The 23,979-nt window shown below is 45.1% G+C and overlaps 1 protein-coding gene across 1 annotated transcript in view; it reads right to left on the reverse strand.

Moving 5' to 3' along the window:
* Positions 1-23,979, reverse strand: part of plxna2 (plexin A2) — a 212,695-nt gene that overhangs the window by 3,037 nt on the left and 185,679 nt on the right. The window contains exons 24-32 of the mRNA XM_028582483.1: positions 23,227-23,293; positions 22,848-22,994; positions 20,209-20,368; positions 18,094-18,197; positions 11,513-11,612; positions 6,332-6,522; positions 5,023-5,192; positions 4,684-4,896; positions 3,665-3,815 (exon numbers count right to left, since the gene is read on the reverse strand). Coding sequence (XP_028438284.1) covers positions 3,665-3,815; positions 4,684-4,896; positions 5,023-5,192; positions 6,332-6,522; positions 11,513-11,612; positions 18,094-18,197; positions 20,209-20,368; positions 22,848-22,994; positions 23,227-23,293 — 1,303 coding nt within the window. The remainder of the gene's footprint in view (positions 1-3,664; positions 3,816-4,683; positions 4,897-5,022; positions 5,193-6,331; positions 6,523-11,512; positions 11,613-18,093; positions 18,198-20,208; positions 20,369-22,847; positions 22,995-23,226; positions 23,294-23,979) is intronic.

Below are 23,979 nucleotides of genomic sequence, written 5' to 3' on the forward strand. Positions count from 1 at the left end.
TTTGTCCATTTATTCATACACGGTCACTTAGGGGCTATGTTTTCAAATATCAGGTGTAAAAAAAAAAAAAAAAACACACCGTACGATGTGTATTGTTTTTTTCAAACGTGTCTCGTCAAAAGAAGAGGGGCCCTATTTTAACGATCTAAGCGCACGGCGTGAAGCGCTTGGCGCAGGTGCGTTTAGGGCGTGTCCAGATCCACTTTTGCTAGTTTGACGGCGAAAAAAAAAAAAAAAAAAAGAGTCCGTGCGCCGGGCGCCTGGTTCTAAAGGGTTGTACTTAGTGTCTTCATTAATTCATAGGTGTGTTTTGGGCGTAACATGCAATAAACCAATCAGAGGGTCATCTCCCATTCCCTTTAAAAGCCAGGCGCGTTTGGACCTTGGCGCATTGCTGTTATGATGGCGGATTTGCACCGTAATATTTTTATTTGTAATCTTTTGCATGTTTGTGTGCTGCTGTGTGTCCCTGTGTGTGTAACAAGCATAGTGTGCGCGCTGTGCATTCGCCTAGGCCCATTTTACTAATGCGCTGTTAAAATAATGAAATGCTGCGTTATTGATTTTAGACCAGGTTTTTCTTGGTCAATGGCGCGATCACTTCCCGCTGCCTCAAGATAGCAATATACCAAGAATTCAAGAATGCTCCTGAACACACCTCCCTGTAAGACCAGCACGCCCATGGGCGCAAAGATGGGCGCAGGTGCATTTGCTATTTAAACGACGCGGGCGCTAGACGGGAAACTGACCACTGCGTCGGGCTTAAACTAGCAAAGACAGTTGCGTCTGGCTTTCCGGGTGCAAGATAGGACCCGAGAGCTTTTATGTCCTTCAGTCAATCAGAACCACATTTTTTGTTTTTAGCGGATTGGTTTCAGTCGGTCCCTTCCACCTTTTATGCAGAAAATGTTGACTGACTGTTATCTCAGCAACACTCAACTTCTCTTTTTGTCCGCACAGCATGGCAAACCTCTGTTTGCTGCCTGTCCTGTGTCAGAACACAGTCTCTGTCTGCCCACCTAACAACTTCCACTCATCTGCCTTAAGTGCTCTTAAAGGCTGGCAGCTACAGACAGAGCATTTCCTCCTCCTCGTCGGGCCCGATAGCAATCTATTATTAATCTGTAGCACTGTATGCAGGTGCTGCTCCCACTGCCATCTCCCAAATCCATTTAAGTAGGCTGCAGCTCTGGCCTGGTTAGCCTGACAAACGGCCCCTTTGTGAAGGGCTGAGTAAGAATGAAGAGCTGTTAATGCTAGGTGAGGTTTTTATACACTGCGCTGCTGGGAGACAGCCCGTACTACAGGAGTGATGAGGCACATGTGTATGTGAGCGTGCGTGTGTGCAACATGAGTGTGAGTTTACATTTGTTTCTATGCATGTGCGCATCAGATGGTTACAACTGCAGAGGCAGCAAAAGTGCATGTATGAGATTCATGGAGAGCAAAGGGGACGCTGACTGGATAATGGGTAGAAAGAGAAGGAATGTACAGGAGGGAGGAAGAGAGATAAAATACGAGACAGAGAGAAAAAGACAGAGAGAGAGAGAGATACTGTGATCCAACATAAAGGTCAGGCTAATGCTTCCCAGAGGAGGAGCTGACATTAGAAGCAGAACGTCTCCATAAATGCACTTTCTTTCTCTTCCTTCCCTATCTTCCTCCCTTTTTTTTTTTTTACACTTCCTGTGATCTGACAGTCTGTGTGTGTGTGTGTGCCTATGAATCAGCTCATGAGAGCCCTATATAACAGATAGTCCACTCTAACTCGGCACAGACGAAAGGACAGGGCAGCATGCTGAGAGCTTGTAGACATCCACTTTCTACTGCGCAGATCAGACACGCTGCCTTGTTAAGCGCAGGTCTCACTAGACCTCTGGGCTTTGGGGAAGTCTACTGAAGACTCGGAGCTGACCTCACTAACCTTTTCCAGTTATGAAGAGCCTGGGAGCACCGAGGGCAAAATGAACGCGCGTTAAAAAGCGCGGGGCAAATTTGCGGCACGCCTTTTGTTCAATCTGCCTGTAATTAGCGGCTGATTTGCCACGGCAGCAGCTCATTACACAATCAGCGCCTGGGACTGCCCTCCAGGTAGAAATGTGCACGTGAAGGAGCTCGGTATGTAGAGGGATTTATCGGAGATCACCAAGCTCAGAAATGATGCTGCGCAGAAATACAGTAACAACAAAAACATTTTGAAACATTTAATAAGGGCAGAGTTCAACTCCACCTGAGGAAATTATACTCTAACTTATGTGTGGGAATTTATAATATTAATGCAACAGGAGTCATTAAATGGTCCTTTGGAAGGCCCAGTTCTGGAACCTGAGTTGCAACAGAAAACATAAGTCCTGGGGAGGCCCGAGTTGGACTCCGTTGGACTACCTTGTTCTTATACTGCACTGTAAATTTTATTCTCGTACTTTATCGGTTTTTAATTTTTTAATCGTTTTTAACTGCTCTTTAATGTTTTATGTAAAGCACTTTGAATTGCCCTGTTGCTGAAATGTGTGTGTGGGGGGGGATGGAGAAAACTGGGAGATAGCAGCGCAGAATGGAGCAGCAGAAGCTCAAAACAGAGCAGGTGGAGGATGGAGATGGTGCTGATACGGATGCTGTTTCAATGGAACACAGAGGTTAACGTCTTATCAAATTTAATTAGCAAAAACACAATTTCCCATGCTCTCTTTGTTTGGTATTACAAAAAAAGAAATAGTCACATGTTGCGTTCATTTATTATTACAGCTCTTCTCCCCGTCAGTTCTCTGGCTTCGATTCATTTGGCTGCAGTCACTGAGATGATTCACGTTAAAAAAGAATTCCCACCACGGCCTTTTCTCTTAGATACCCCCGTGCCATTTGTGCCTGCTCGGGATTTTCTTTGTACAAAACTGGACCTCGTAAATCGCACGAACCTTCTGCATCAAAAAGAACGGTGCTCACGTTAGGCGTGCACATGCTAGAACAAAAAAAACGCTCCCAGAGGTGGTTTGTTCAAGCAGCAATTACGACCTATATTTACGTTTATAGTGGCGGCGCCCTCTAGTGACCGTAGTAGTAATGACGGGAGCAAAGCAAGAAGTCATAGTGCGTTCCGTTTACCTCGGTACTCGGAAGCCGGAGCTGGGACTCACATTTACAAGTTGGATTTTTCATTGTGGAGTTAGCTCTTGCCAGGTTAGCCATTGTTAGCAATACCAGTTAATAACAACGCTTAATTACTGTTTTGTGCATACAAGCCGCATAACAAGTCCACGGATTAAGTGCTAATAACTGTATGTTACAACATGTGTTGTGATGTGGATGTGTGGATGTGTCAAACAAACACAAGTTGGGCTAAAACCGGTCACATTCGATTAGCATGAAAACAAATCCCAGAGAACGGTGGACTCTGTAATCATGTGTTATTAACCCCTAGGTTCCTTTTGCGCCGGATTTCTCCTTTAAAAGACGTGTTTAAAATCGCAACCTTTATGTTCAAAACCGTAACCGATTTGTTCTCTGGTTTAGATATGAGGTCGTATTTCCTGCCACCGCTACGGGCGCTATTTTATCAAACGCTCCTGTGGGTGGTATTAGAAGTTAGGGTAACAAATGACCCATATGGTCGTATGGTTTGGAGGACTTGTTGGCTAGAACATGCGTGTAAGAAAGTATCACTTACCTCCTCACTGTACTTGCTGACGTAAGAGTAGATCTCATTGAGAGCGCTGAGCATGTTAAACTCTGTGGAGTGGAGTCGGGCCTGTTCTGCCAAATAGGCATTCATGTCCTGGTCACTAATGGCCGGCAGCCGGTTGATGTCAGCGTAGTACCTGAGGACGGAGACAAGGGGGTAGCACTTGGCATCACTTGCAGAGAATCACTGAGTTGATGTAATAGCTCCGCTGAGACCTAGTACTTTTTATTTATTTTTTAGAACGGTAATAAATCACTTTCATGAACAATGAATGCCTGGTAACAGTCACTCACAAAAGGCTTTTTACACAATCTGGTTGAGAAGTGTAGGCAGGAAGAAAGAGAATTATAAATCAATTTCCTAAAAGATCCCAATTTTTATTGTAAGGGGATACAAAAAGGATGTGACAGAGGGGATCAGAATTGTGTATTAAAGGTATAGTGGAGGATTTTCTTTTTCCGGGTGGATCATCAAGACTATTGGTCCTCCTAGTTGTCAATCATTCTGGTGATATAGGTTTACGTAAGCCGTCGTACGTGCACGTCCCTAGCTTTCAGGTGCATATGTGTGGTGAGCTTGAGCTACGGTTTCAGCCATTCATTGAAGCATTGAAGCTTTTGGGAGAATATTTCAGTCGTGAAGTTTCTACTCCACAGGTAAAGTTTGGCATGCTATTTGGAGAAATCCATTTAATCCAATGCTAGTAAAAGTTGATGTAAGCTATGATTAGCGATGCTAACCCTGGTACAAATCATGCACCGCACACACACAGTAACATCTCAATTTGAGAAAAATCTTCTTTTGGAAAGTAGGCTTGTATGAGCCATGCCGACAGCAACTTGTAAACAGTGCACTCTCGTGCACACGTTTAATAGGCGTTCCCTCTCGGGAGCAGGCAGAGTGTTGCGCATGTGCATTTTTTCAAAATACACAGAGGGCGGTTCTTTTCTAAAATTCGGGAAAAATCCTCCACTATACCTTTAAGTGAGTGTAGCAGCTCGTACCTCTCTACCCAGCTCTTGTAATTGGGGATATCTTTAGCGTAGAGCAGCTTATTGGATGGGGAGTCTTTGCCCAGACGGTGCTCTGAAGTGGAGCAAGAATCCATAAAGGTCTGAGCTACCACGGACAGACAGGCATCCGTGATGCTGCTCTTATGGATGTCAAACACGAACTGCGGGTTCTTGATCACGTTCACCCAGAAACGCAATGGAAGGCTGAAAGATGGAGTCAAAGAGAATAAGTAAGAGACAGAAAGAAGTTATCTGGCACACTGAATTCACCATGTGACATTAGAGCAGCTATGCCATGTGATATTTCCTTTGCAAAAAAAAGGCCCTTACCAGTTGCTTTTCCACGTGTGACGCACGTCTGTGTCGTGAATGCCGTGTTTGTCTGCCTGCTCATCCAGGAAGTCAAACATGTATTTGATGGCGAGGGGAAGAGTGCTCCCTCGGTGAACTGTACTGAACAACGTCTCGAATAGGTCGTCGACAAATTTTTGTAGGGTACCCTGTGAAAAGGAGAGAACACAGTCTAAATGCAGTCAAATTGTCGTCAAAAACGTAGTCTCGCATTGCCTGGCCTATCTCCACAGCGCTGTGGAGTGAGGACAGGCTCGTCCACACGTACATTCAGGGATAGGAGAAGAATACACTCTGCTTTGTTTGCATTTCTTTAAACCAATCACAATCGTCTTGCTAAGCTCCGGACGCAGCGACAGTGGCTCTGCAAAACAGTCTCGGGAAGAAACATGTTTCGGTGGAACATTTGCACGCCGCAAAAGAAAACGCCACATACAATATTAAAGGTGCACTATGAGTTCCTGCATGATGTCACTTCTGTTGACGTTCCAAGTAAATACCAAACAAAACAGAGCAAGCTTGCCCCTCCCCCCATGTTTCCGTAACTGTCATGACTAACTGACTAACTGTCACTAACCCCAACCCCCTCCCTCAACCATCTTGTCAGTGATTGGCTGGAACGTGCCTTGTTGTATTTTGGTGCACAGCCTGTGCCCCTAGTAGTTGTTTGATGTTTATGACCCCTGTGTGGTCTCGAGGCTTTTTCACAGTGTATTCAGGGGGCAGGCAGCTAGCGAATCAAGGAGAGATGGCTACGATTTGAGACAAAAAATGAAATTGCGCTGAAACCATGCAGGAACTCATAGTGCACCTTTAAATGAAGTTAACTGTTGACACAATACAGTAACGTGAGCTATTTAGATTAGCTGGTTACATGGTTTAATGAAATTTGCTCTTACCAGTGTATCGCCGTGGGTATTTTGTCCACAGCAATCACACCAGTCAGTCCCAAAACGTCTAAGTTAGATAGTAAATGCCGCAAACATATTCTTTGTAAATCTTTACGATTATTCCCCAAAAAAAACAAGCATGCCTGCCTTTTGCACGATCCAAATTCTCTCTAAACTTGCCATTTTCAGCGTTTAGCTTGCTAGCTTGCTATCTCGTTTGTTTCCTGAAGCGAATGGAGATTGAGAACAGCAACACACACAGAGCAGAAGGTGAGGGACATCCGGGAACGTGGCTCACTCGCCAGATGTCAGGAAATTATCCCAGAATTGTACTTTCGTTGATCCACATTATTGAACATGTGACATGTTGCCACATATATGGGGGAATATGAATGTACCTTGGTAGCTAGAAGCCTGGTCAGATAAATCTCAGAGACCATCTTGCTACCGCGGTCTCCTTCCTTCTGGTCTCCGTGTTCGTGGTTCTTCACCAGGTGCCACACCTTCACACCGCTTTCTAGATCAGGGGTGATCATGGGAGCACGTGAACGGAGGCTGTCGGGACTGCCCGTGTAGCGGAAAGAAGAGTCTGTCCAGAAAAAAAATAAAAATAAAAGAGACAGAGATAAAGAATGATCAGTAATCCTAAATGACCGTGATTACAAAAGCTTCCCTTAGGTGCTGCATCATGTAAATTAAACACACCCACACACAAGCATACAGTACGTATTCTATACACATAGCCTCTCTCTCATTTCCATCGCTCTTTGTAATAATGACAAAGCCAAATCTTCTGTGTTCCCCTCCCGCTCTAAGCCGTGCTGTAAAAGGAAATTGCAGTGGTGGATAATTTCATAGAACAGCAAAGTAATGAAAGGGAGGGGAAGTTGTGGTCCCTGGCATCGCATTGATTAGCAGTGGCCCGCTTGAAACCAGAATCCCAAATGACACACAAGCCCTTGCCACCCATTTATCTTATTACATACAGTGTGCAGGAAAGACGTATTTACAAAATGCTACATATTCATTCTCTTTTTCGGTCTTCTCCCTGCATCACGAATACTTTGAACGTCGTTTTCTTTTTTCCCCTTCCTACACTTATTCATTTTCTCCTCCTTTTCCCTCTTTATATAATCCCTGCCTCACTGACTGAGACAAGTTTTTTTCCCTGGCTCCTCTTAAAAGCACTCGTAATTGGCTCTTCCCTGCCACACTGTACCAACGCCATGTTGAAAACGTCCCTGTCACACTCTCATCAATGCATCAAAAGATCCCTAATTTGTTAAGCGCCGTAGCCACCATCCTTCATCCATACATCGTCCTCATCTCTGCTCTTGTGTTCCTGCCTCCTTGCTCTGAACTCCGTCTGAATGATGCTGGTTTCAGTTTCCCTAATTAGCCGGCGTCTACGCCTGCCAGCGGGCTCACTAGAGATTCAGGATCTGAGGATCTCAATGAGGATCTCAATGAGGATCTCTCTGACCTGGCATCAAAGGCCGAGCTAAACAACAAAGCTTTTTGCTCCAGTATACCCACTTCCACCTTTCAAATAAGACCAACCTTTGCCTCTGCAGTGGCCACCAGGGACCAGGGCCTGAGTCGGGGGAGGGGGGTTTGAATTTATGTGCCTGTGTAAGTGTGTATAGGGTGGATTGAGGTACCAAATCCCATCTTAATCCAGTCACTGGTTTTTACCGCGCTGGTATTTCCTCGTTCCCTTTAATTTTCCGACACCCTCAGCCTTTCTCCCAACTCTACTAGTTTCGCTTTGCCAGAGGAACTCCACAGTGCTGCGGAGAAGGGTCTTGCTAGTACACACAGCAATCCGGAAGGGAGAAAAATGTGCTCTCGTTTACTGGCATTTCTTTAAACCAATCACAATCGTCTTGGGGCGGCGCTAAGCGCAGAGTGGAGCCGCTACAAAATAACCTTGGGAAGGACCTTGATTTGGTGGAACAACACGTGCGACAGAAAACTCATAAATCCACTGGTGTTTAGAATTACAACACAAAAAAAGCGGAACGTAACGTGACATCCAAAAACGGACATCCGAAAAGACATTTGACGGAATTTCCGGCAGAACAAGAGAGCAATCCCGGAAGTGAAACGTTGTGGATATAGACTACAACTCCCCTAACACCAGGGCGGACCTGGGAGGGGTGGCTTCTGGAGCTCCAGCCCTGAATGTTTTCTCAAAAGCCCCGAATCTTTAAGGGGTTTTAAAATAACTTAAACTTCGGGTCATTCCCCTTCAGACTCTTTGACTGGACTAGCAAATCAATGGAACAACAGTTCTATTACTGGGGAAATACTTAACTTCAAAATAGTTAACATCAGACCATTTTTTGGGAGTGAAAATGAGTCATCCCCAGCATTTGTTGTGTTTTGGTTTCAGAATGTCAAAGGCAGTTGGCGAACAAATAGATACAAAACAGGATGTAGGCTCTATAGGAAGATTTGTTTCCTTGTCAACTATCAGTTTTTTTCTCCAAATGATGTACAGATTTTTACGCATTCTGTTTTCTCAAGTGGCTTGAACAATAGTGCATATAGCTGCCGTAAATGGGAAACCAATCTTGGGGATCCCGCCCCAAATGTTTACAACGTCTGGCTCCGCCCCTGCATAACACTAAGCAGCGACCTGGAGCCCTCTTCTGCTGCAGCCCCCAGCTCCTGGACACAGCCAGACAGTAGGGGAGTGTGTTGTGGCTGATTTTTAAAGCTCAAGGAGGGGGTGGTGGTGGTGGTGGTGGTGGGGGTGGTGGTACCGGCAGTGTAAATTGAGTCAAGATGCTAAGTGTTGAATGTGAAATTGGTATGAATCCATCAGCAGGTGTCGAGTTGCAGCTGTGCCTGCTGTGCCAACCCATGATTGATGAGGGACGGGCACACGCCAGCAGAGCCTCCGCTTTTTATGCCGTGCACGTCCAACTCCAGTGCTTGAGCACTCCCACACACAAAGTAAAATGCAAGAGAATGAATGCGAGAGAGTACAGAGCCTCTCCGCAGCACGTTGCAATTTCATAATGGCTTTAAAATCCCTTTAATATCCCTTGTGACTAAGATGTTTGAGAGTAATGACTAGGTAGGTGTAAAGCTCCAGAAGGAGAGAGCAAATTAAGCTATTCTATTAAAACAACAACAATAACATAATGCAGATAAGGGTTCCTTTCTTTTGTTACACTGGTAGTTATACTTCTTTATTATTACTTTGGTCCTCCATCATTTGTTTATAAGAGATTGATGATTTTTTTTAAAGATTTATTTTGGGGCTTTACCACCTTTAAAAGGTCCCATGGCATGAAATTTCACTTTATGAGGATTTTTAACATTAATATGCGTTCCCCCAGCCTGCCTATGGTCCCCCAGTGGCTAGAAATGGTGATAGGTGTAAACCGAGCCCTGGGTATCCTGCTCTGCCTTTGAGAAAATGAAAGCTCAGATGGGCCGATCTGGAATCTTCTCCTTATGAGGTCATAGGGAGCAAGGTTACCTCCCCTTTCTCTGCTTTGCCCACCCAGAGAATTTGGCCCACCCATGAGAGAGAGACATCATGGCTTTCAAACAAGAAAAGTGGCAGTTGGTCAAGACCCCCCCCCTCCTCAATAGCTACAGACACAGAAATGGCACATACTAAGGAAAGCTCATTGTGGGACAGGCTCTAATGGCTGTTATTATGCACCAAGGCTGAATTTCGGGAAAGAGACTTCAGATACAGTATTAGGGGACCACTAAGGTCTATCTAAAAGAGACTTCAGATACAGTATTAGGGGACCACTAAGGTCTATATAAAAGAGACTTCAGATACAGTATTAGGGGACCACTAAGGTCTATATAAAAGAGACTTCAGATACAGTATTAGGGGACCACTAAGGTCTATATAAAAGAGACTTCAGATACAGTATTAGGGGACCACTAAGGTCTATATAAAAGAGACTTCAGATACAGTATTAGGGGACCACTAAGGTCTATATAAAAGAGACTTCAGATACAGTATTAGGGACCACTAAGGTCTATATAAAAGAGACGTCAGATACAGTATTAGGGGACCACTAAGGTCTATATAAAAGAGACTTCAGATACAGTATTAGGGGACCACTAAGGTCTATATAAAAGCATCCAAAGAACACCATGTCATGGGACCTTTAATTTTTGACAGAACAGCTAGGTGAGAGAGGGGGATTCAAAGGTCGGATTCAAACCCTGGACCTCTGCGTTGAGGCATAAACCTCTCAGTACATATGTGCGCCTGCTCTACCCACTGAGCCAACCCGGCCACCTGCCCTGTAATCTTTTAAAGGTCATCATAGATATCAGTTATGGCATCAGGTGTGTTGCGAATGTCACTCCACATGATTTTACAACACTGAAGATAAAGGTTACACACAAAGTATCCACAGGTATCCAATCCTGAATAAGACTTGTAATTGCTGGAGGGATAAGGACACCGATAGCGCTTTTTCTTTGTTAGGTGGTTTAAAAGGCAGTGTTCACTTTCTGTGCCCAATCCTGGTAATTGGCCATGCTCACTTATCTTTTTCTGTTTGTGTGAAGTATCATTCACACAGAATAATTAGCAATCATAATAAGTTGCCTGGTACTGCTGTGCGTGTCTGGCATGGGACCAATTTTGGCACCCAGCAGCAGCACAAACTACAAGCACATCTGAAGTATGTTGTGTTTGCATGCAAGTGTGGGTGCAAGTGTGCAGGCAACTTGTAGCCCGTTGTGTCCTACACAGAATGCATCTTCATTATAATAATAGTGCAGCTTTTAAATCAAACAATGGCTATATGTCTAACGCTCCCCTCTCCCATCTGTTTTTGTTTCTCTCTAGTCTTTTCATTATTGTATCATCCAACAGAGTTTGGACCTGAACTGTAGAGCAAACTGCAGCACATACACACACAGTTGGAGAGAGAAAAAAAAAAAAATCCTCTGCAGCAGAAAGCAGAGCAGCTCCAAACGGAGCTGACCACGGCTTTGGGGAGAGTGGATTTGGCTTTGTTCATATCTGAAACAACTAATATAAAAAAACACAATGTGTCTGTGGAGCAACAAGAGCAACAATATAATAATAATAATTAGTGCCTGTTATGCACCTTAAGAAATAAAACCATCAATTAAGAAGACATCTGTGTTGCACCGGCAATCTTTTGTTATTTTAGCAACAATATAACATTTGCATGGAATTAACTGCTGATTAACTGTTGAATAAGCCTGCGGATACGTACGTAATTGCCTAATATATATGCAATCAATGATATCAATGTTGTAGTCAAGTCGCCAACTGTTGAGTCCAAGTCCGAGTCACCAAAGTCGAGTCACCATTACCTAAGTTTGAGTCCGACTTGAGTCCCAGTCCAGGACTTGAGTACTCCATCACTCCAAGCCTATTACACACCTATCAGAAACTTCATCCAACCACCCATTTCATGAAAGTCCCAGTCCAAGTCATCAGTGCGTAGTCCAGAGAATAGCGACTCGAGTCGGACTCAAGTCCGAGTCCAGGACACGAGTACTCCATCACCGATGTCACGACAGGGGAATGAGAAGAGCAATGTGGTCTACGGACTCACCGTATCTGCTGATGGAGGAGCGGGTTATGCTGGCTGAGGAGGGGATGTTGTATGATGAGGTCTGTTTGGGCACCAAAGCCACAACGCAGCGGTCTGACACCTGTGAGAAGAGAGACACGTATAACATGAATCTGCCGGTACCATAATGGTGATTTCCATATTTTAATTAGAACAGAGTTTCTTTTCCCCCTGAAAAATGTTGAATATTCCCATCAACAAAACATATCCCAACCCCCCCACCCAGCCCTTCCTGTCATATCTCTGTTCCCTGCTGTTCTCCGCCACAGCCCCGTGGCTTTCTTCCTGCAGAGGATAGTGGCTGTACTCAACATGACTGTCGTTGTCATCCCCTTTCACAAACATTAGAGACATGATGTAAGCCTTGGAACTGGGATAAGATGCAGCTAACAGGGAGTGAAAGAGAGAGAGAGAGAGAGGAAAAGGGAAAGAGACACTGTCAGAAAGAGAGACCGAGACTAGAATGCGGAATGTCTCATCTCGTGTACTTCGCACCCTAAAAGGAAAATGGGGTACGCAGGTTTAATAATAGCATTACAACAGCCCAGAGCCAGAGTCAAAGTGAAAGACGGAGAGAAGAAGCTGTGTAAAAGATGGCGTGTCGCGAATGAGAGACAGACACTGAGGTTCATCCTTTTTTCCTCTCAGCGTTTTCTTTTTACAAAGGGCTCCTGGCCTGTGTGTGATGTGCTCTAGTCACATCAGATAAGCTTTGAAAAACTGATGAAAACGACACTTGAGAGGATGGGTTTGAACATTTTTTTTTTTTTGCATCATTAATTTTTAACATACTACTTCTGTTAGTACACCATAACATCCCATTTAAGAAAAAAAGCTTAACACGGCAAACAAAACTTGTGGTTCTTTTCCGAAAGCCAAAACAACAAAACAGCTTGTTGGCTGGCATTTACAGCCCACCCAGAGGAGAGATTTCTCTCTTTCAGACCCAGCGAAGACAAACTGAGGAGCCTCCAGTGGAGACATAAACAAAAAGCAAATGCCAGGCTCCAAAAGACATACCTCAAAAGGATCTACAGAACAACAGAACATTTTTGTGGGAATGGGCTGCTCTCCATCCCTTGTTTGAGAATAAGCTACTGAATGTTGGCATGGGCATTTACAGAGTTCCTCCTTGCCCTCGAGAGCCATGTGCCTCTCATCCTCCCTCAAGTCTCGCCCTTACTTCTTTCTCCCACGCTTCCCAAACTAATCTCGGCTGTGCTATTAGTTGGAGTTACCATCTGGCCTCTGCTGGCCTCGCTGGAGAGATACTTGAAACTGGGGATGAAATCCTCTTAAAGACGCAGCTCTGGCTCCGTGGCTTCTTGGAGAGGAATTAAAAATGCTCTTCCTTACCCCCACCCGGCATCTTTGACCCTTTTATCTCTCCAACCTGCTCATTTGTCCCCTCTTTCCTAAACCTAATTTCTACGGCCTCTCCGTCCAACAGCTGACGATGCACGGACCAACTCTAATACACTTCCGTGAAGTTTCCATTGCTATTCCCGTGATACATTTTCTCTGGGGAGCATGAAATAGCTTCTCTGTCTCCCCCCTTTCCCTTTACGCCTCCCTCCATCCCTCTCTCTTCTCTGCTTTTTATGGCTGACAGAGAGGCTACAGCAGAGATGGGTCCTTGTGATAGAGTAAATGATTGAAGGCGTACAGATTCGCCCTTCAGGGATAATCCAGTGTGGAGCTGATAGTGGCCAGGTGTGATAAGGGCTGTGGGCCCTGCCTGTGATAAGACCTTCCATTAGACAGTGGAGAGCAGACCACAGCGAGAGTGCGGTCAGCCTCTATCTTTCTTTTTCTCAGCCCTCCGGACACAGCCCCTCAGCCCTGGCCTTAGCCCGTTTCCCCTTGGTGTCCCATCTCTCCTGGACTCATGCCCTTAAAATCACAACGCTTATCATAGCAGTCGACTCTGCCCAGTAGCTTGGAAACGCACAACCTGTGCATATGTGCCCTCCTGTTGTAACGAAATGTGAGATTGGCCACTGTGTATGAATATAACTCTCTCTTAGGTGTCCCAGGGAATCTTCCGAAGAGTTAAATGCCAATCTGCTGGTCTTTCTAATGGGATTTAAGTTGGGTTTTAAACAATGAAATGTGTTCCATTGAAGAATCAGTGTGAGTTTTTACAAATAATACAGTAGTTGCAAAAAGCCACATTGGAGATGTGACTTTAGGGTGAAGCAGTAGTGCAGGATTAATCAAATATGCCTTTTCTTTTCTATAGAGCTCAACAGCTCTGGCTCCAGAAGTCATTTTCCCCGTTCAGTATCTCCATTGACATTTCTTATTTCATACATTCATTTATTACTTCATTTAAATGCTTAGCACCGAGACGAATTGTGACCATAAAACATTTGATTGGCACAAAAGAACATTTTGAAAACGGATTCAAAAAAGGCAACGGTACAAGACTGTGTACAGACCGTGTACAGCACAGGTGTCAAACTCGAGGCCCGCGGGCCAAATCCGCTCCCCCGCAGGTTTTGATCCGGCCCGCATTTCAATTTAGGTTCACAATAAATTTAGGCCCACCTAGTTTTTGGTGTTATTGTTTTTTTTGACATTTGTGACGCCTTTTCCGGCGGTTTATGCACTTTTTTTCAATGCTTCAAGGCACTTTCTTTTAATGTTTTTGACGCTTTACTCAATGTTTTGCTACTTTTTCAGACAATTTAGAAGTTTTTTTTCGGCCTTTTTCCAACTTTTTTGGCGCTTTTCTTAACGTATTTGTCGCTGGCTGAGGAACCTTTTGGTGCTTTATGAGGCCCACAATGTAAGTGAGAAGACTACAGTATATGAGGCATGCAATAATACAGTCAAAATATTTGACTTTTTCTCTTAAATAAAAGCATGTCAATAATCTACATGTCTGGCCCTTGATGTGATTCTCATTTTCCAGTGTGGCCCTCTTGGAAACAGAGTTTGACACCCCTGGTGTACAGAAATGATCATAGACTTTAGTGGTAGCAGCTCGCTCTAGCCGTTCACGGGTGCGGTAAACATTTCCATGGTAACAGCGAGTTCCACCAATCAGAGACGTTGCTGTTGCACTTAGGATTGTTGTGGGTAGTCTAGTATTTCTCCCTAAGATCGCAAATAAAGTTTGTTTTTCTCAAAACAAGTTTGATTTCATACAGACTTTTACAACCTCGTAGTTCGTGGGAAGTCTACCTTGGATGGTTTAGAAATTGATTTGAATTCCGATTTGTACCCCACACTGTTGAGCTCTATGGAATATACTATTTGTTAAACTATTTACTCAATATTCTTCCTCCTAAAAACCTTCATATTCCCACTTGTCCAACATTTTTTATTCAGATTTACAATGGGAACCAGCGAGCCTAGACAGACAGCATTGGATTCATGAACAGATAGCAATGTAGTAGTATCTATTTTGTCTGGGGCAGTTGAAAATAGCCCAACATTCCCCCAAGTGAATTCTGCAGGGTGGGTAACAGGATATATCTGGCAGGCTCTCCTGGTGTGGCCATCAGTGTCTGCTCTCCCGGTTCCTTCACCGCAGAGACGAGGACAGACAGAGGTTACCGGGCAGCAGCAGGGGATGGAAGTTTCCAAACTGACTTTTTATTTTGACGCAGTCCCAGCCAAAGTGAAAGAGGGAGTACTCTGCCGTTTACTGTCACTTATTTGCACATTAGGAATGATATTCCTAGACAAAACGCACACTGACCATGTGTCCCCACAAATGGTTGTGGCAAACACATATTAATATGCTGGAAAAGCCACAGCCCACCTGTCATAAATCAACACTTTGTCAAACATCATCAATGTAATTACCCACACAGCGCCCTGGTGAATACGGCGTGGGCCTGTTTTGCAATTTGAATCCTCATAAATAACCTAAGCGGTCTGACAACTTCACTCCATAACACTATCCTGTTTATGAGAGCTATTAATGCTAATGTCTGATTCATGTGGATGTGGCTGTGATACTATCCAGCAGGAACAAGGTTAGCACCAACATGCCTCAAGACAACAGAGACGAGTAGACGGGGAGGTGGAGAAGAAAGAAGGTGTGAGGGAACACTTTCCTTTGTCGGGGTGAAAGATTAAACAAGAAGAAGATCCACATCAGTATAATAAACAGTAACACATCAGCACAATAAACAGTATAATTATAATTATTAATTCATTATAATTAATATCAGCAATCAGCCTGTTGGCTCTCCAATTTCATAAATCCGTTATCTCAACTCCTGTGTTTGTCTGAGTATAAGCATGTGTAATGTGAGGTGTGCACATGCATTGTGTGCATGGCTGAGTGTGCTTTAATCTTCTTCTATCTTTATTCATGCAAGAAAGAAATATATACTGAAATTGATAGAGAAGAGTGGGAGGATAGGAGTTTAGTCCCCTGACTGTGAATGCCAAAGTGTTGAATAAAGATTCTGAACTCACTTTAATATGTGTGCATTTATGTTTTTTAATTTTGGTGTAACTGCTGGGGAGCTGGGAGGGTGTGCTTTTCCATATCCAGGTTATGTAAACCATTATTTCCCATGTGGTGGGGTAAATAGCCAATGGGGTTTAGGAGGCTGTGAGCCCTATGAATTTGAATGCCTATTTGCCTGGTCCCTGTGTCCCTGCTATGGGAGAATTAGCAAAGACTCAAGGTGACGCTCAGTCTCACTCTGCATATTTCAGCATATTTTTGAGCCCCTTTCAATATTTCCTCTTCCCATTTTTTTTTTCTCTTCCAGCCTTTCCCTCACTCTGGGGCCTAATGAGCTGTGCTCCCTCGGTGTGATAGGCAGCCAGATGTGCTGTCGCCGCTGCCAATGCAATGGCTTGGTGTGTGACGGAAACACACAGAAGCTCACACACAGGGGCCATTGCCAGCTCATCAAAACCGTAACGATGCACAAGTGTCTCTGTTGCCCCATCCCACTCTCATCTCTCCTACCAACAACTGCCCTATTCCTTTGTGCGCTTTCTCTCCCCCTCTCTTCCCCCACGTTGCCCCGGCGGCATCTCCTCTGAAATTGCACAGTGCCGGGCCTAATGTCCTGCGAAGGGACCCTTAGTTGCGTGATCAGTAGGAGTCCACAGATCTGCTATTGAGCGAACGGATAAGTGAAGCATCTCATAGAAAGCATCTCCGTTGGCTAACGACGGCAGACAGACAGTGACGCAACGAATGCCACAAAAAACAACAACAACAGAGGAGCCCATTATGGTGTGGAAGAAAACATATTGCACCTCTTCATCAAGGATTAAAGCCCTGCTGAGAGCGAAGAAGAAAAGGTGCTCATACCAAGAGAGGGGGAAAAGGGGAAATGTAGGCAAAAAAAAAAAAAAAAAAAAGCTCATTGCACGTCAGTGGGCGAGAATGGAAAAAAAATGGGAAATGGGGTAACAAGACAAAAACGTAAAGACAGACAGTGAAGGTGAGGACAGAAAGGAGGGTGACAAGGGAGGGAAGAAAAAAAAAGCAGCATGGTGCCAAGTCCTGGGTGAAGGACACGATGATGGGTCCCTTCTTCTAATGACTCCTACATCTGTTAAATTATTCTGCTTACTCTGCCGGGCAAGAGTTCACAATGACCCCCCAGCGTGAAGGCTTGAGCCTCGCCAGACCTTGTCCCTATTTCCTCCATCTCCTTCACCCCCCCCCGGTCCAGGTCTCCAACCCCAGCTGCATCTCAGCCCCAGCTTCTGCTCTGGACCAGGTAGCCCAGAATGGAGCCTCATGCAGTCTTTAAGCAGATGGTCCCCTCGGTTGACTAATGAGAGCTGGCTGAGCATGTGCTGCGAAAGATTCATGACCTGCCGAGAAGGCTGCCTTCTCATTCTGCCTTGTCTCTCTCTCTCTCTCTCTTTTTTTTTATTCCTTTTATTCCTCGTTATTATCTCACCCTGGCCTCCTCTCACTGCCTCCCGGTTTCCTTTTTTTTCATTTACAACTTCAACAGCTATAAATTATTTATATATATATATTTTATAAATATAAAATTCTTCAGAAAAATGCAGAACTGCTGTTTTCTCTTCTTTAGCTCTGTACTTCACTCTCTGGTTAACAGGGTGCAACAGGTAAGCCCATGGGCCCTAGAATTGCGGGGTGTGAATCGAGGTTATACATGCAAAGAGACAGAAGCAGGCAGTCACAGCAGGACTAATTGTTGCCAGCGTAGAAGTCAACGGGACACAGAGAGAGAGAGAGAGAGAGAGAGAGAGAGAGAGAGAGAGAGAGAGAGAGAGAGAGATGCTGCCTATGTCTCTCCCAGGGGGGAGGGAGAAGTGTCGGCTGAGGTGTTGAGGGTTCATCTCTCCTGCCACCTGTACAGTAATTGTCCTCTATTCTGCCACTTGGATTACACCAGGCGAGGGCATGCAAATGAGGAGCTGAAAATTGGCTTCCTTAAAGTCAAGAGCAGGAAACATCAAAGTTTGGCGAGGTATGAGGTACAATTTCCATAATAAAAGCCGCAGCAGAAACTGAACTGAAATGAGCCTTTTCTTGAAAAAAGGTGCCATTTGAGAGTTTATTAAGGAAAAGATCGCCTGAAGCCTTTGTGTATATTTACCTGATAGTGCATGAGAGTGTTGAGTCTCTTCCAGTCATTTTCTATCTTGGTGGTGATGTCTTCATCCTGCAACACCACACGAGCCATTCGCCCCTGGCGCCACTCTGAGGACACACACACACACACACACACACAAACACACAATTAGGCTGCATTCACACCAAAATAAGCCGTTGCGGCGAAAACGCCAGTCCTCTATTTATTTGAATGTGGGTAGAGTGTTTAGGCTGCGGCGGTGACCACAGGGGATATTGATTTTGTGTGACTTTTACACAACTGCCTTTGGTTTCAGGGGAGAGGTTTGGTCCCATGTGTTAAACATTTACAACTGAAAACCACCACGTGTTCAAAACGCACATCTGCTTTGAATGAACTTGTGGGTAAAGCGTAATAATGTGGTGTGTGCTATAGTCAATGCTTTCGGAACCAGTTACCTTGCAAGGCAATTGTGAAGTGTGCTAAAATAAACCCGCAACTTCCTCATGACACAAAACAAACTCTTAAAACACTTCCCTTTCAAACCTCATTTGCCTTCCAGTCGGTGGAACGTCACACTACATGACTCCCAAAAAGAGCTCTCTTCACACATTACCCAAATGAGTAGATATCAGCAGCCGGCGGTCTTCTACGGCTCTCGGCACGCGTGTACTCCTTTCACTGACTCGGATTGACGCGCATCTTAAGTACCTCCCAAAAAACATTACACTCAAACATTTCCAAGATGTATGTGCAGGCAGGCTGCACGCTTTAATTGGTACTTGTGTCGTGGAAATGGCACGCTATTAGCATACGCAACAGTCAGCCCGTCAGGGTCAGAAAGAAGAGACGAGTGGAGCAGACAAGAAAGGATGAAAAAGCGATCTGTGGGGAAAACCTCCTTTCAAAAGAAAAAAATTGGAAGCGGGGGGGGGGGGATGGAACAGGTGGAAGCTGTAAGCAGTGCTAGTGGAGGGCAGGGGCTGAAGGCTCGTAGCGGGGTAATGAAATGATAATAAGGGTGGAAGGAATTGACGGGGGAAGTGGACAGCCATTGTGGCTCTCATGCTGGGAGCGATCATTGATTTTCTCCTCTGTTGACTGGGTTTTATTACTTTGTGCTTCTTGCCAGGTGACCACATGATATCCCTGCCTGGCACAACTTCCACCCTAAACCGTCCAAACCACGCTCTACAGAAATAAAACAACGACAAAAAGGCACGCGTAAAGCACATGCAGACATACACAGACTCACGCAGATGCTCAAAATAAATTACTGTCAAGGCATCAATGACAGGGTGAGAAATGGACAGTTGAGAACCAGAGAGAGAGAGGACAGTGGATAGACGGACATATTTTTCTCTCTCTCTCTCGCTCTCTCTGTCGAGACAGATGGCCGCCCACCAAGAGCAACGGCCTGCCTGAGGTTTCTGTTGCTGTTAAAACGAAGTGTCGCACCAAATGCTTGCTCTTGGTGGGGGGTGGGGGTGGGTGGGGGGAATGATTGGGTCTTTGTAAATTTAGAGAGTGTAATCCAGACCTACTCGATCTGTAAATGGTCCCGAGATTACTTCCGTTATGATTTGGCTTTTGGTTTCCCCGCCCATGTGAAGTGAGCGAAAATGAGAGGAACAGGGGAAGAGGGGAAAATGGGAGGCAAGGTACGGACAGGCGAGGATGGAAGTGGCAGACTGCGTGGGAGTGGAGCCCAGCGTGAGGCTGGCGAGCACGCCTGTCAGCTCTTACCTGGGTCAGCCACGTCACAGACGCAAAAAAACACACACCAGCATAAAGACATGCCCACTTCTCTATCTCCATCTACTGTGTCTTATTGGCGCTACCATGTAGCGAAAGCAGCCAGATGGAGGGATGCAGCCCACACTGTCAGTCAGTTTGATAGAAGGGGCCTGGCAGCAGCACACTGAGGCTGGCTGGCTGGGCTGCTGGAACACAGCTTTTATCGCACTAATGCACTGATAATCTGTACACATGGCTAGCTTTTATCTCACTGATACATTAATCTGTGGGTGTGAAGGACTTTACACCTGCCAACTGCATCTGTGAGCGTCTGGATTATGTTTGTGTGTGTGTGTGTGTGTGTGTGTGTGTGGGGGGGGCATGTGTGTGTTTGTGACGTACCGAGGTCCATGTCGACAGCACGTGGCCGCTGAGAATAGGGCATGTTCTTGTAAACGGCGTCCAGTATCTTCTCCTTCACTTGGGTGATGGTGTCACAGTTGAGCACCTTTACTGGAATCTCTGGACTGTTCTCATTGTCTGGGTTCACACAGTTTAGGATCTGGATTGTACAGACGGGGGGGATAGGGAGAGAGAAGACAGAAGAAAAAAAAAAAAAAAAATCACAGAAGGAAATGAGGAAGCAGAGGAAGAGGCTAGAAGTGTCCTGTTACTGCTTGGACTTGGGTCCAGCTTGAGGCTTCGCCCTCATTAGCGTCTCCTTGGAGCATGGCAGGAGCTTCGAGAAACCATTTCCGCTCTCACTGGCATCCCAAAATCTAATTTCACACCTTCGGTGGGACACCAATTTCCAGCTCTGCCGGGGTATTAGCACGTAATGAGCCAAATTCCCAGTCGGAGCAATCAGAGCATTGTCATGTCACATGCTGGCTGCATGAGTGTGTTTTTTTCCTGTGTGTGCATGTGTGTGTAGAGGGGGCTGTTTGATGTGTTGCAATCTCCACAGCCACCTACCCTGATGTTGGACCAACACTGAAGCCTGTGGGATCATTAGTTAATTTTCTACCCATACAGGGAGGAAGAAAGCCAACACAGCTATGTTATCTTAAAAACAGTTTGTGGTTAAAAAAAAAAAAAGTAGAGTTAATATATAAACTGTATGTGTGCATGTTATTATGGCAAAACAAATGAGTGTGGGCTTTTGTATCTGTGTGTGTATCTCCCAAGAGCTGCTTATATTGTACAGCACATGTTATGGTTCTACCATCCATCTTCATCCGCTTATCCGGGGTCGGGTCGCGGGGGGGTTATGGTTCTACCCAGGGGTTAAAACAACACCAAAGATTCTTTTGTGCCTTAAAATAATGTTTCCAAAATCGTGTCAGTGGTTCATCAACTCGTAACAGGGTGAACAGCACTTCTGCATTCGCTTTGCGGCCTCTATCGGCTATAACCGCACTATGCAAGTTTGCCAGATCGGGTAGCGGCTCTGTAGTTCGAATGACAGCGTTAATGGACAATTCCGCTTCCAACCTGTAGGGGGACCGAAGAGGAAAAGTGCTTTGGTGTTGCTTTAAAGTGGGCCGGAAGGATCTGGAACGGCGTTAAGCCACCTTCGATTAACTTAATCGGCAGTTCGATACATCAGCGTTTTCGGTTTGTTTAAAATAACGCCAAATATCCATTCCAGTGTTTTCCCTATTCATCTTCAGCAGTCCCCCTCCATGCGTCCATGAATGAGGCAAGTGTCTGTGGTTAGTTCACATCTATGTGTATCTAAATGGGTAAAGTCAGAAGATCAAACAGGGTCAATCATGTTGTCGGTAGCTTACCGGTTACAAACAGGCTCAGTAGCGAACGACATGGTACTACCGTGCTGCAGAGCCGGTGTTTTTAGCTGAGCTAGACAGAGAATATTCGGTTAAAAAAGATTGTTGTTGCCGTTTTGCCCTCACTGTTCTCAGTGAAGTGAGTTGAAAGTGAATATAGCCCCGATGTGTATACTGCGTTTAAAAAAAACACAAAATTCTTGTCATGTCATATGGTGACTTAGGAGGCAATTGTGCCTTGTGTGCTCTGATTAATTTGGTATGCAGGTAACACACCAGTCATGAATTTGTTTTAATACTTAAAGGAATACGCCACCGTTTGTTGAAATAGGGCTTATCACGGTCTACCCTAGCTGTAGATAGGTGGGCCAACGCATTTTTTGTCTCAGTGCAAGTAATTAGGTTGTTTTTTTGTCTTTTGTTGGCTCACTTTTACTCACAACATGCTAACCGGCAACATAGGATTCCATTCACTACGCTAAGCTAACTAGCTAATATCTATATCTATCTATCTATCTATCTCCTTTTTGTGTGTGTCTTGGGCATCACTGTGCCATAGGGTGGGGCGTGGGGACTGGGTGGGCGTAGAAAGCTGTGCATAACTGCAGAATGAACTTTCATCTGGGATTTCTTGTGAAATGCAATACACACACACACACACACACACACACACACACACACACACACACACATATATATATATATATATATATATATATATATACTGTATATGAAGAAAACATTTTTTTTATGAAAACTCAAAACTCAGCAAATGCTCCTATTGTTCTTCACCACTGTGTTGAAAGTAGGAAATATATATTATTATAAATATTTTTTTTTATTATTTTTGGAGCATTTTAGGCCTTTATTATACAGGACAGCTGCAGATGTGAAAGGGGAGAGAGAAGGGGAATGACATGCAGCAAAGGGCCGCAGGTTGGAATTAAACCTGCGGCTGCTGCTTCAAGGACTGAATACATGGGGTGCACGCTCAACCCAGTGATCCAGGCACCCCGTGAACTAGCTTTTAAAGGGCTGTGTCGTGCATAGACACTTTAAAGTAGTAAGAAACTTAAAGTGTTACATTTGAGAATGGCATTTGGTGTTGTGTTAGCACCACCCCACCCTGATCTAGGGTTCCCCCCCCCGCCTGCCAGATCCCACTTTAACCCCTGGTTGGTACCTGTGTGTTTTTGTGTGTCTGTGAGCCTCTGTGCAAACTTGTCGTGTGCCTCGTGGCGTGTGACGTACCAAGGTTTTGTACTCGATCTGCTGGCGGATGAGCTTGTCTTCACTAAGGGAGTAGCGGGCCTCTCCAGTGATAGCATCGATGGGCCCCTTTTCCATCTGCTGCTTGATGGCGCAGTACAGCATGAACAGAGGCTCTCCAGCACACTCCTGTGAACACACACACACACACACACACACACACAGATTCACACATGAGAGAACATCACAGCATAAATACAAAAATTCATTAGACTGAAAACACCTACCAGTCCACATACTGTAAATATCTGACAACGTGCAATCACACGTTTAATTTAGAAAATGTAATGAGATACACAAGACCGGTTTAATGCGTAATCAGATGCAAACACACACCACGCGTGTTGCTTAGTGTACTAACCTTGAGGAATTTGTGAAGGAGGAAGGCGAACCAGTTTGTAAGCATCTTCTCTGCAACCGACTCCGTTCTGAAAAGAAATCAGAAAAAAAAACTAAATTTAACTCCATGCTTTCTCTTGATATTCCAAAATCTTTGGATAAGAGTTGCATAATTCATGAGGTTATGTGCAAGACTTTAGGGACATTATCTTTGCATCCTGGGTGGTTGCCTCCTGCCTGTTTGGTTTTGCTTGTAACTGTCTGCAACACTGCGGTCACAGTGAGTGAGCCGAGCCGAGCCGAGCCGAGCGGAGAGAGGGCATCTGTGTGAGCATGGTTTGTGTGCGTGCACACGTTCAAAAGAGTGTGTGATTGAGTCTGCGTGGATGTGAGCGCGAGCGAATGTGCGCGTGCGCACGTGTGTGTAAGTGTGCATATTCACGGGTGGTTGAACACAGCGGGACATCAGCAGCTGTGACAAGCCTCAGCTGTTGAGAGAGACGAGTGCTGTCACAGCCAGGTAACGCCTGATCACAGCCAAAACCATCTCCTCTCATGTCCCTCCCCCCCCCCCGCCTCCTCTTCCTTCCCAGTCAATCACTCATGGAGGTGCAGCTTGCTGCTGGGCTCGATTGGGCATGAAAACACACAAGTGTGCATTGACCTTTCGACTGCTTCTTCCGTAGAGCACATAAGAGGACAGTGTGTACCTCTTTCATGATTCCCGCTCATTTCTTTCCCTGAATGCCAGACACCCCCCCGCCTTATTAGCACT

Source organism: Perca flavescens, chromosome 7 (genome assembly GCF_004354835.1).
Source record: "Perca flavescens isolate YP-PL-M2 chromosome 7, PFLA_1.0, whole genome shotgun sequence".
NCBI lineage: Eukaryota > Metazoa > Chordata > Actinopteri > Perciformes > Percidae > Perca > Perca flavescens.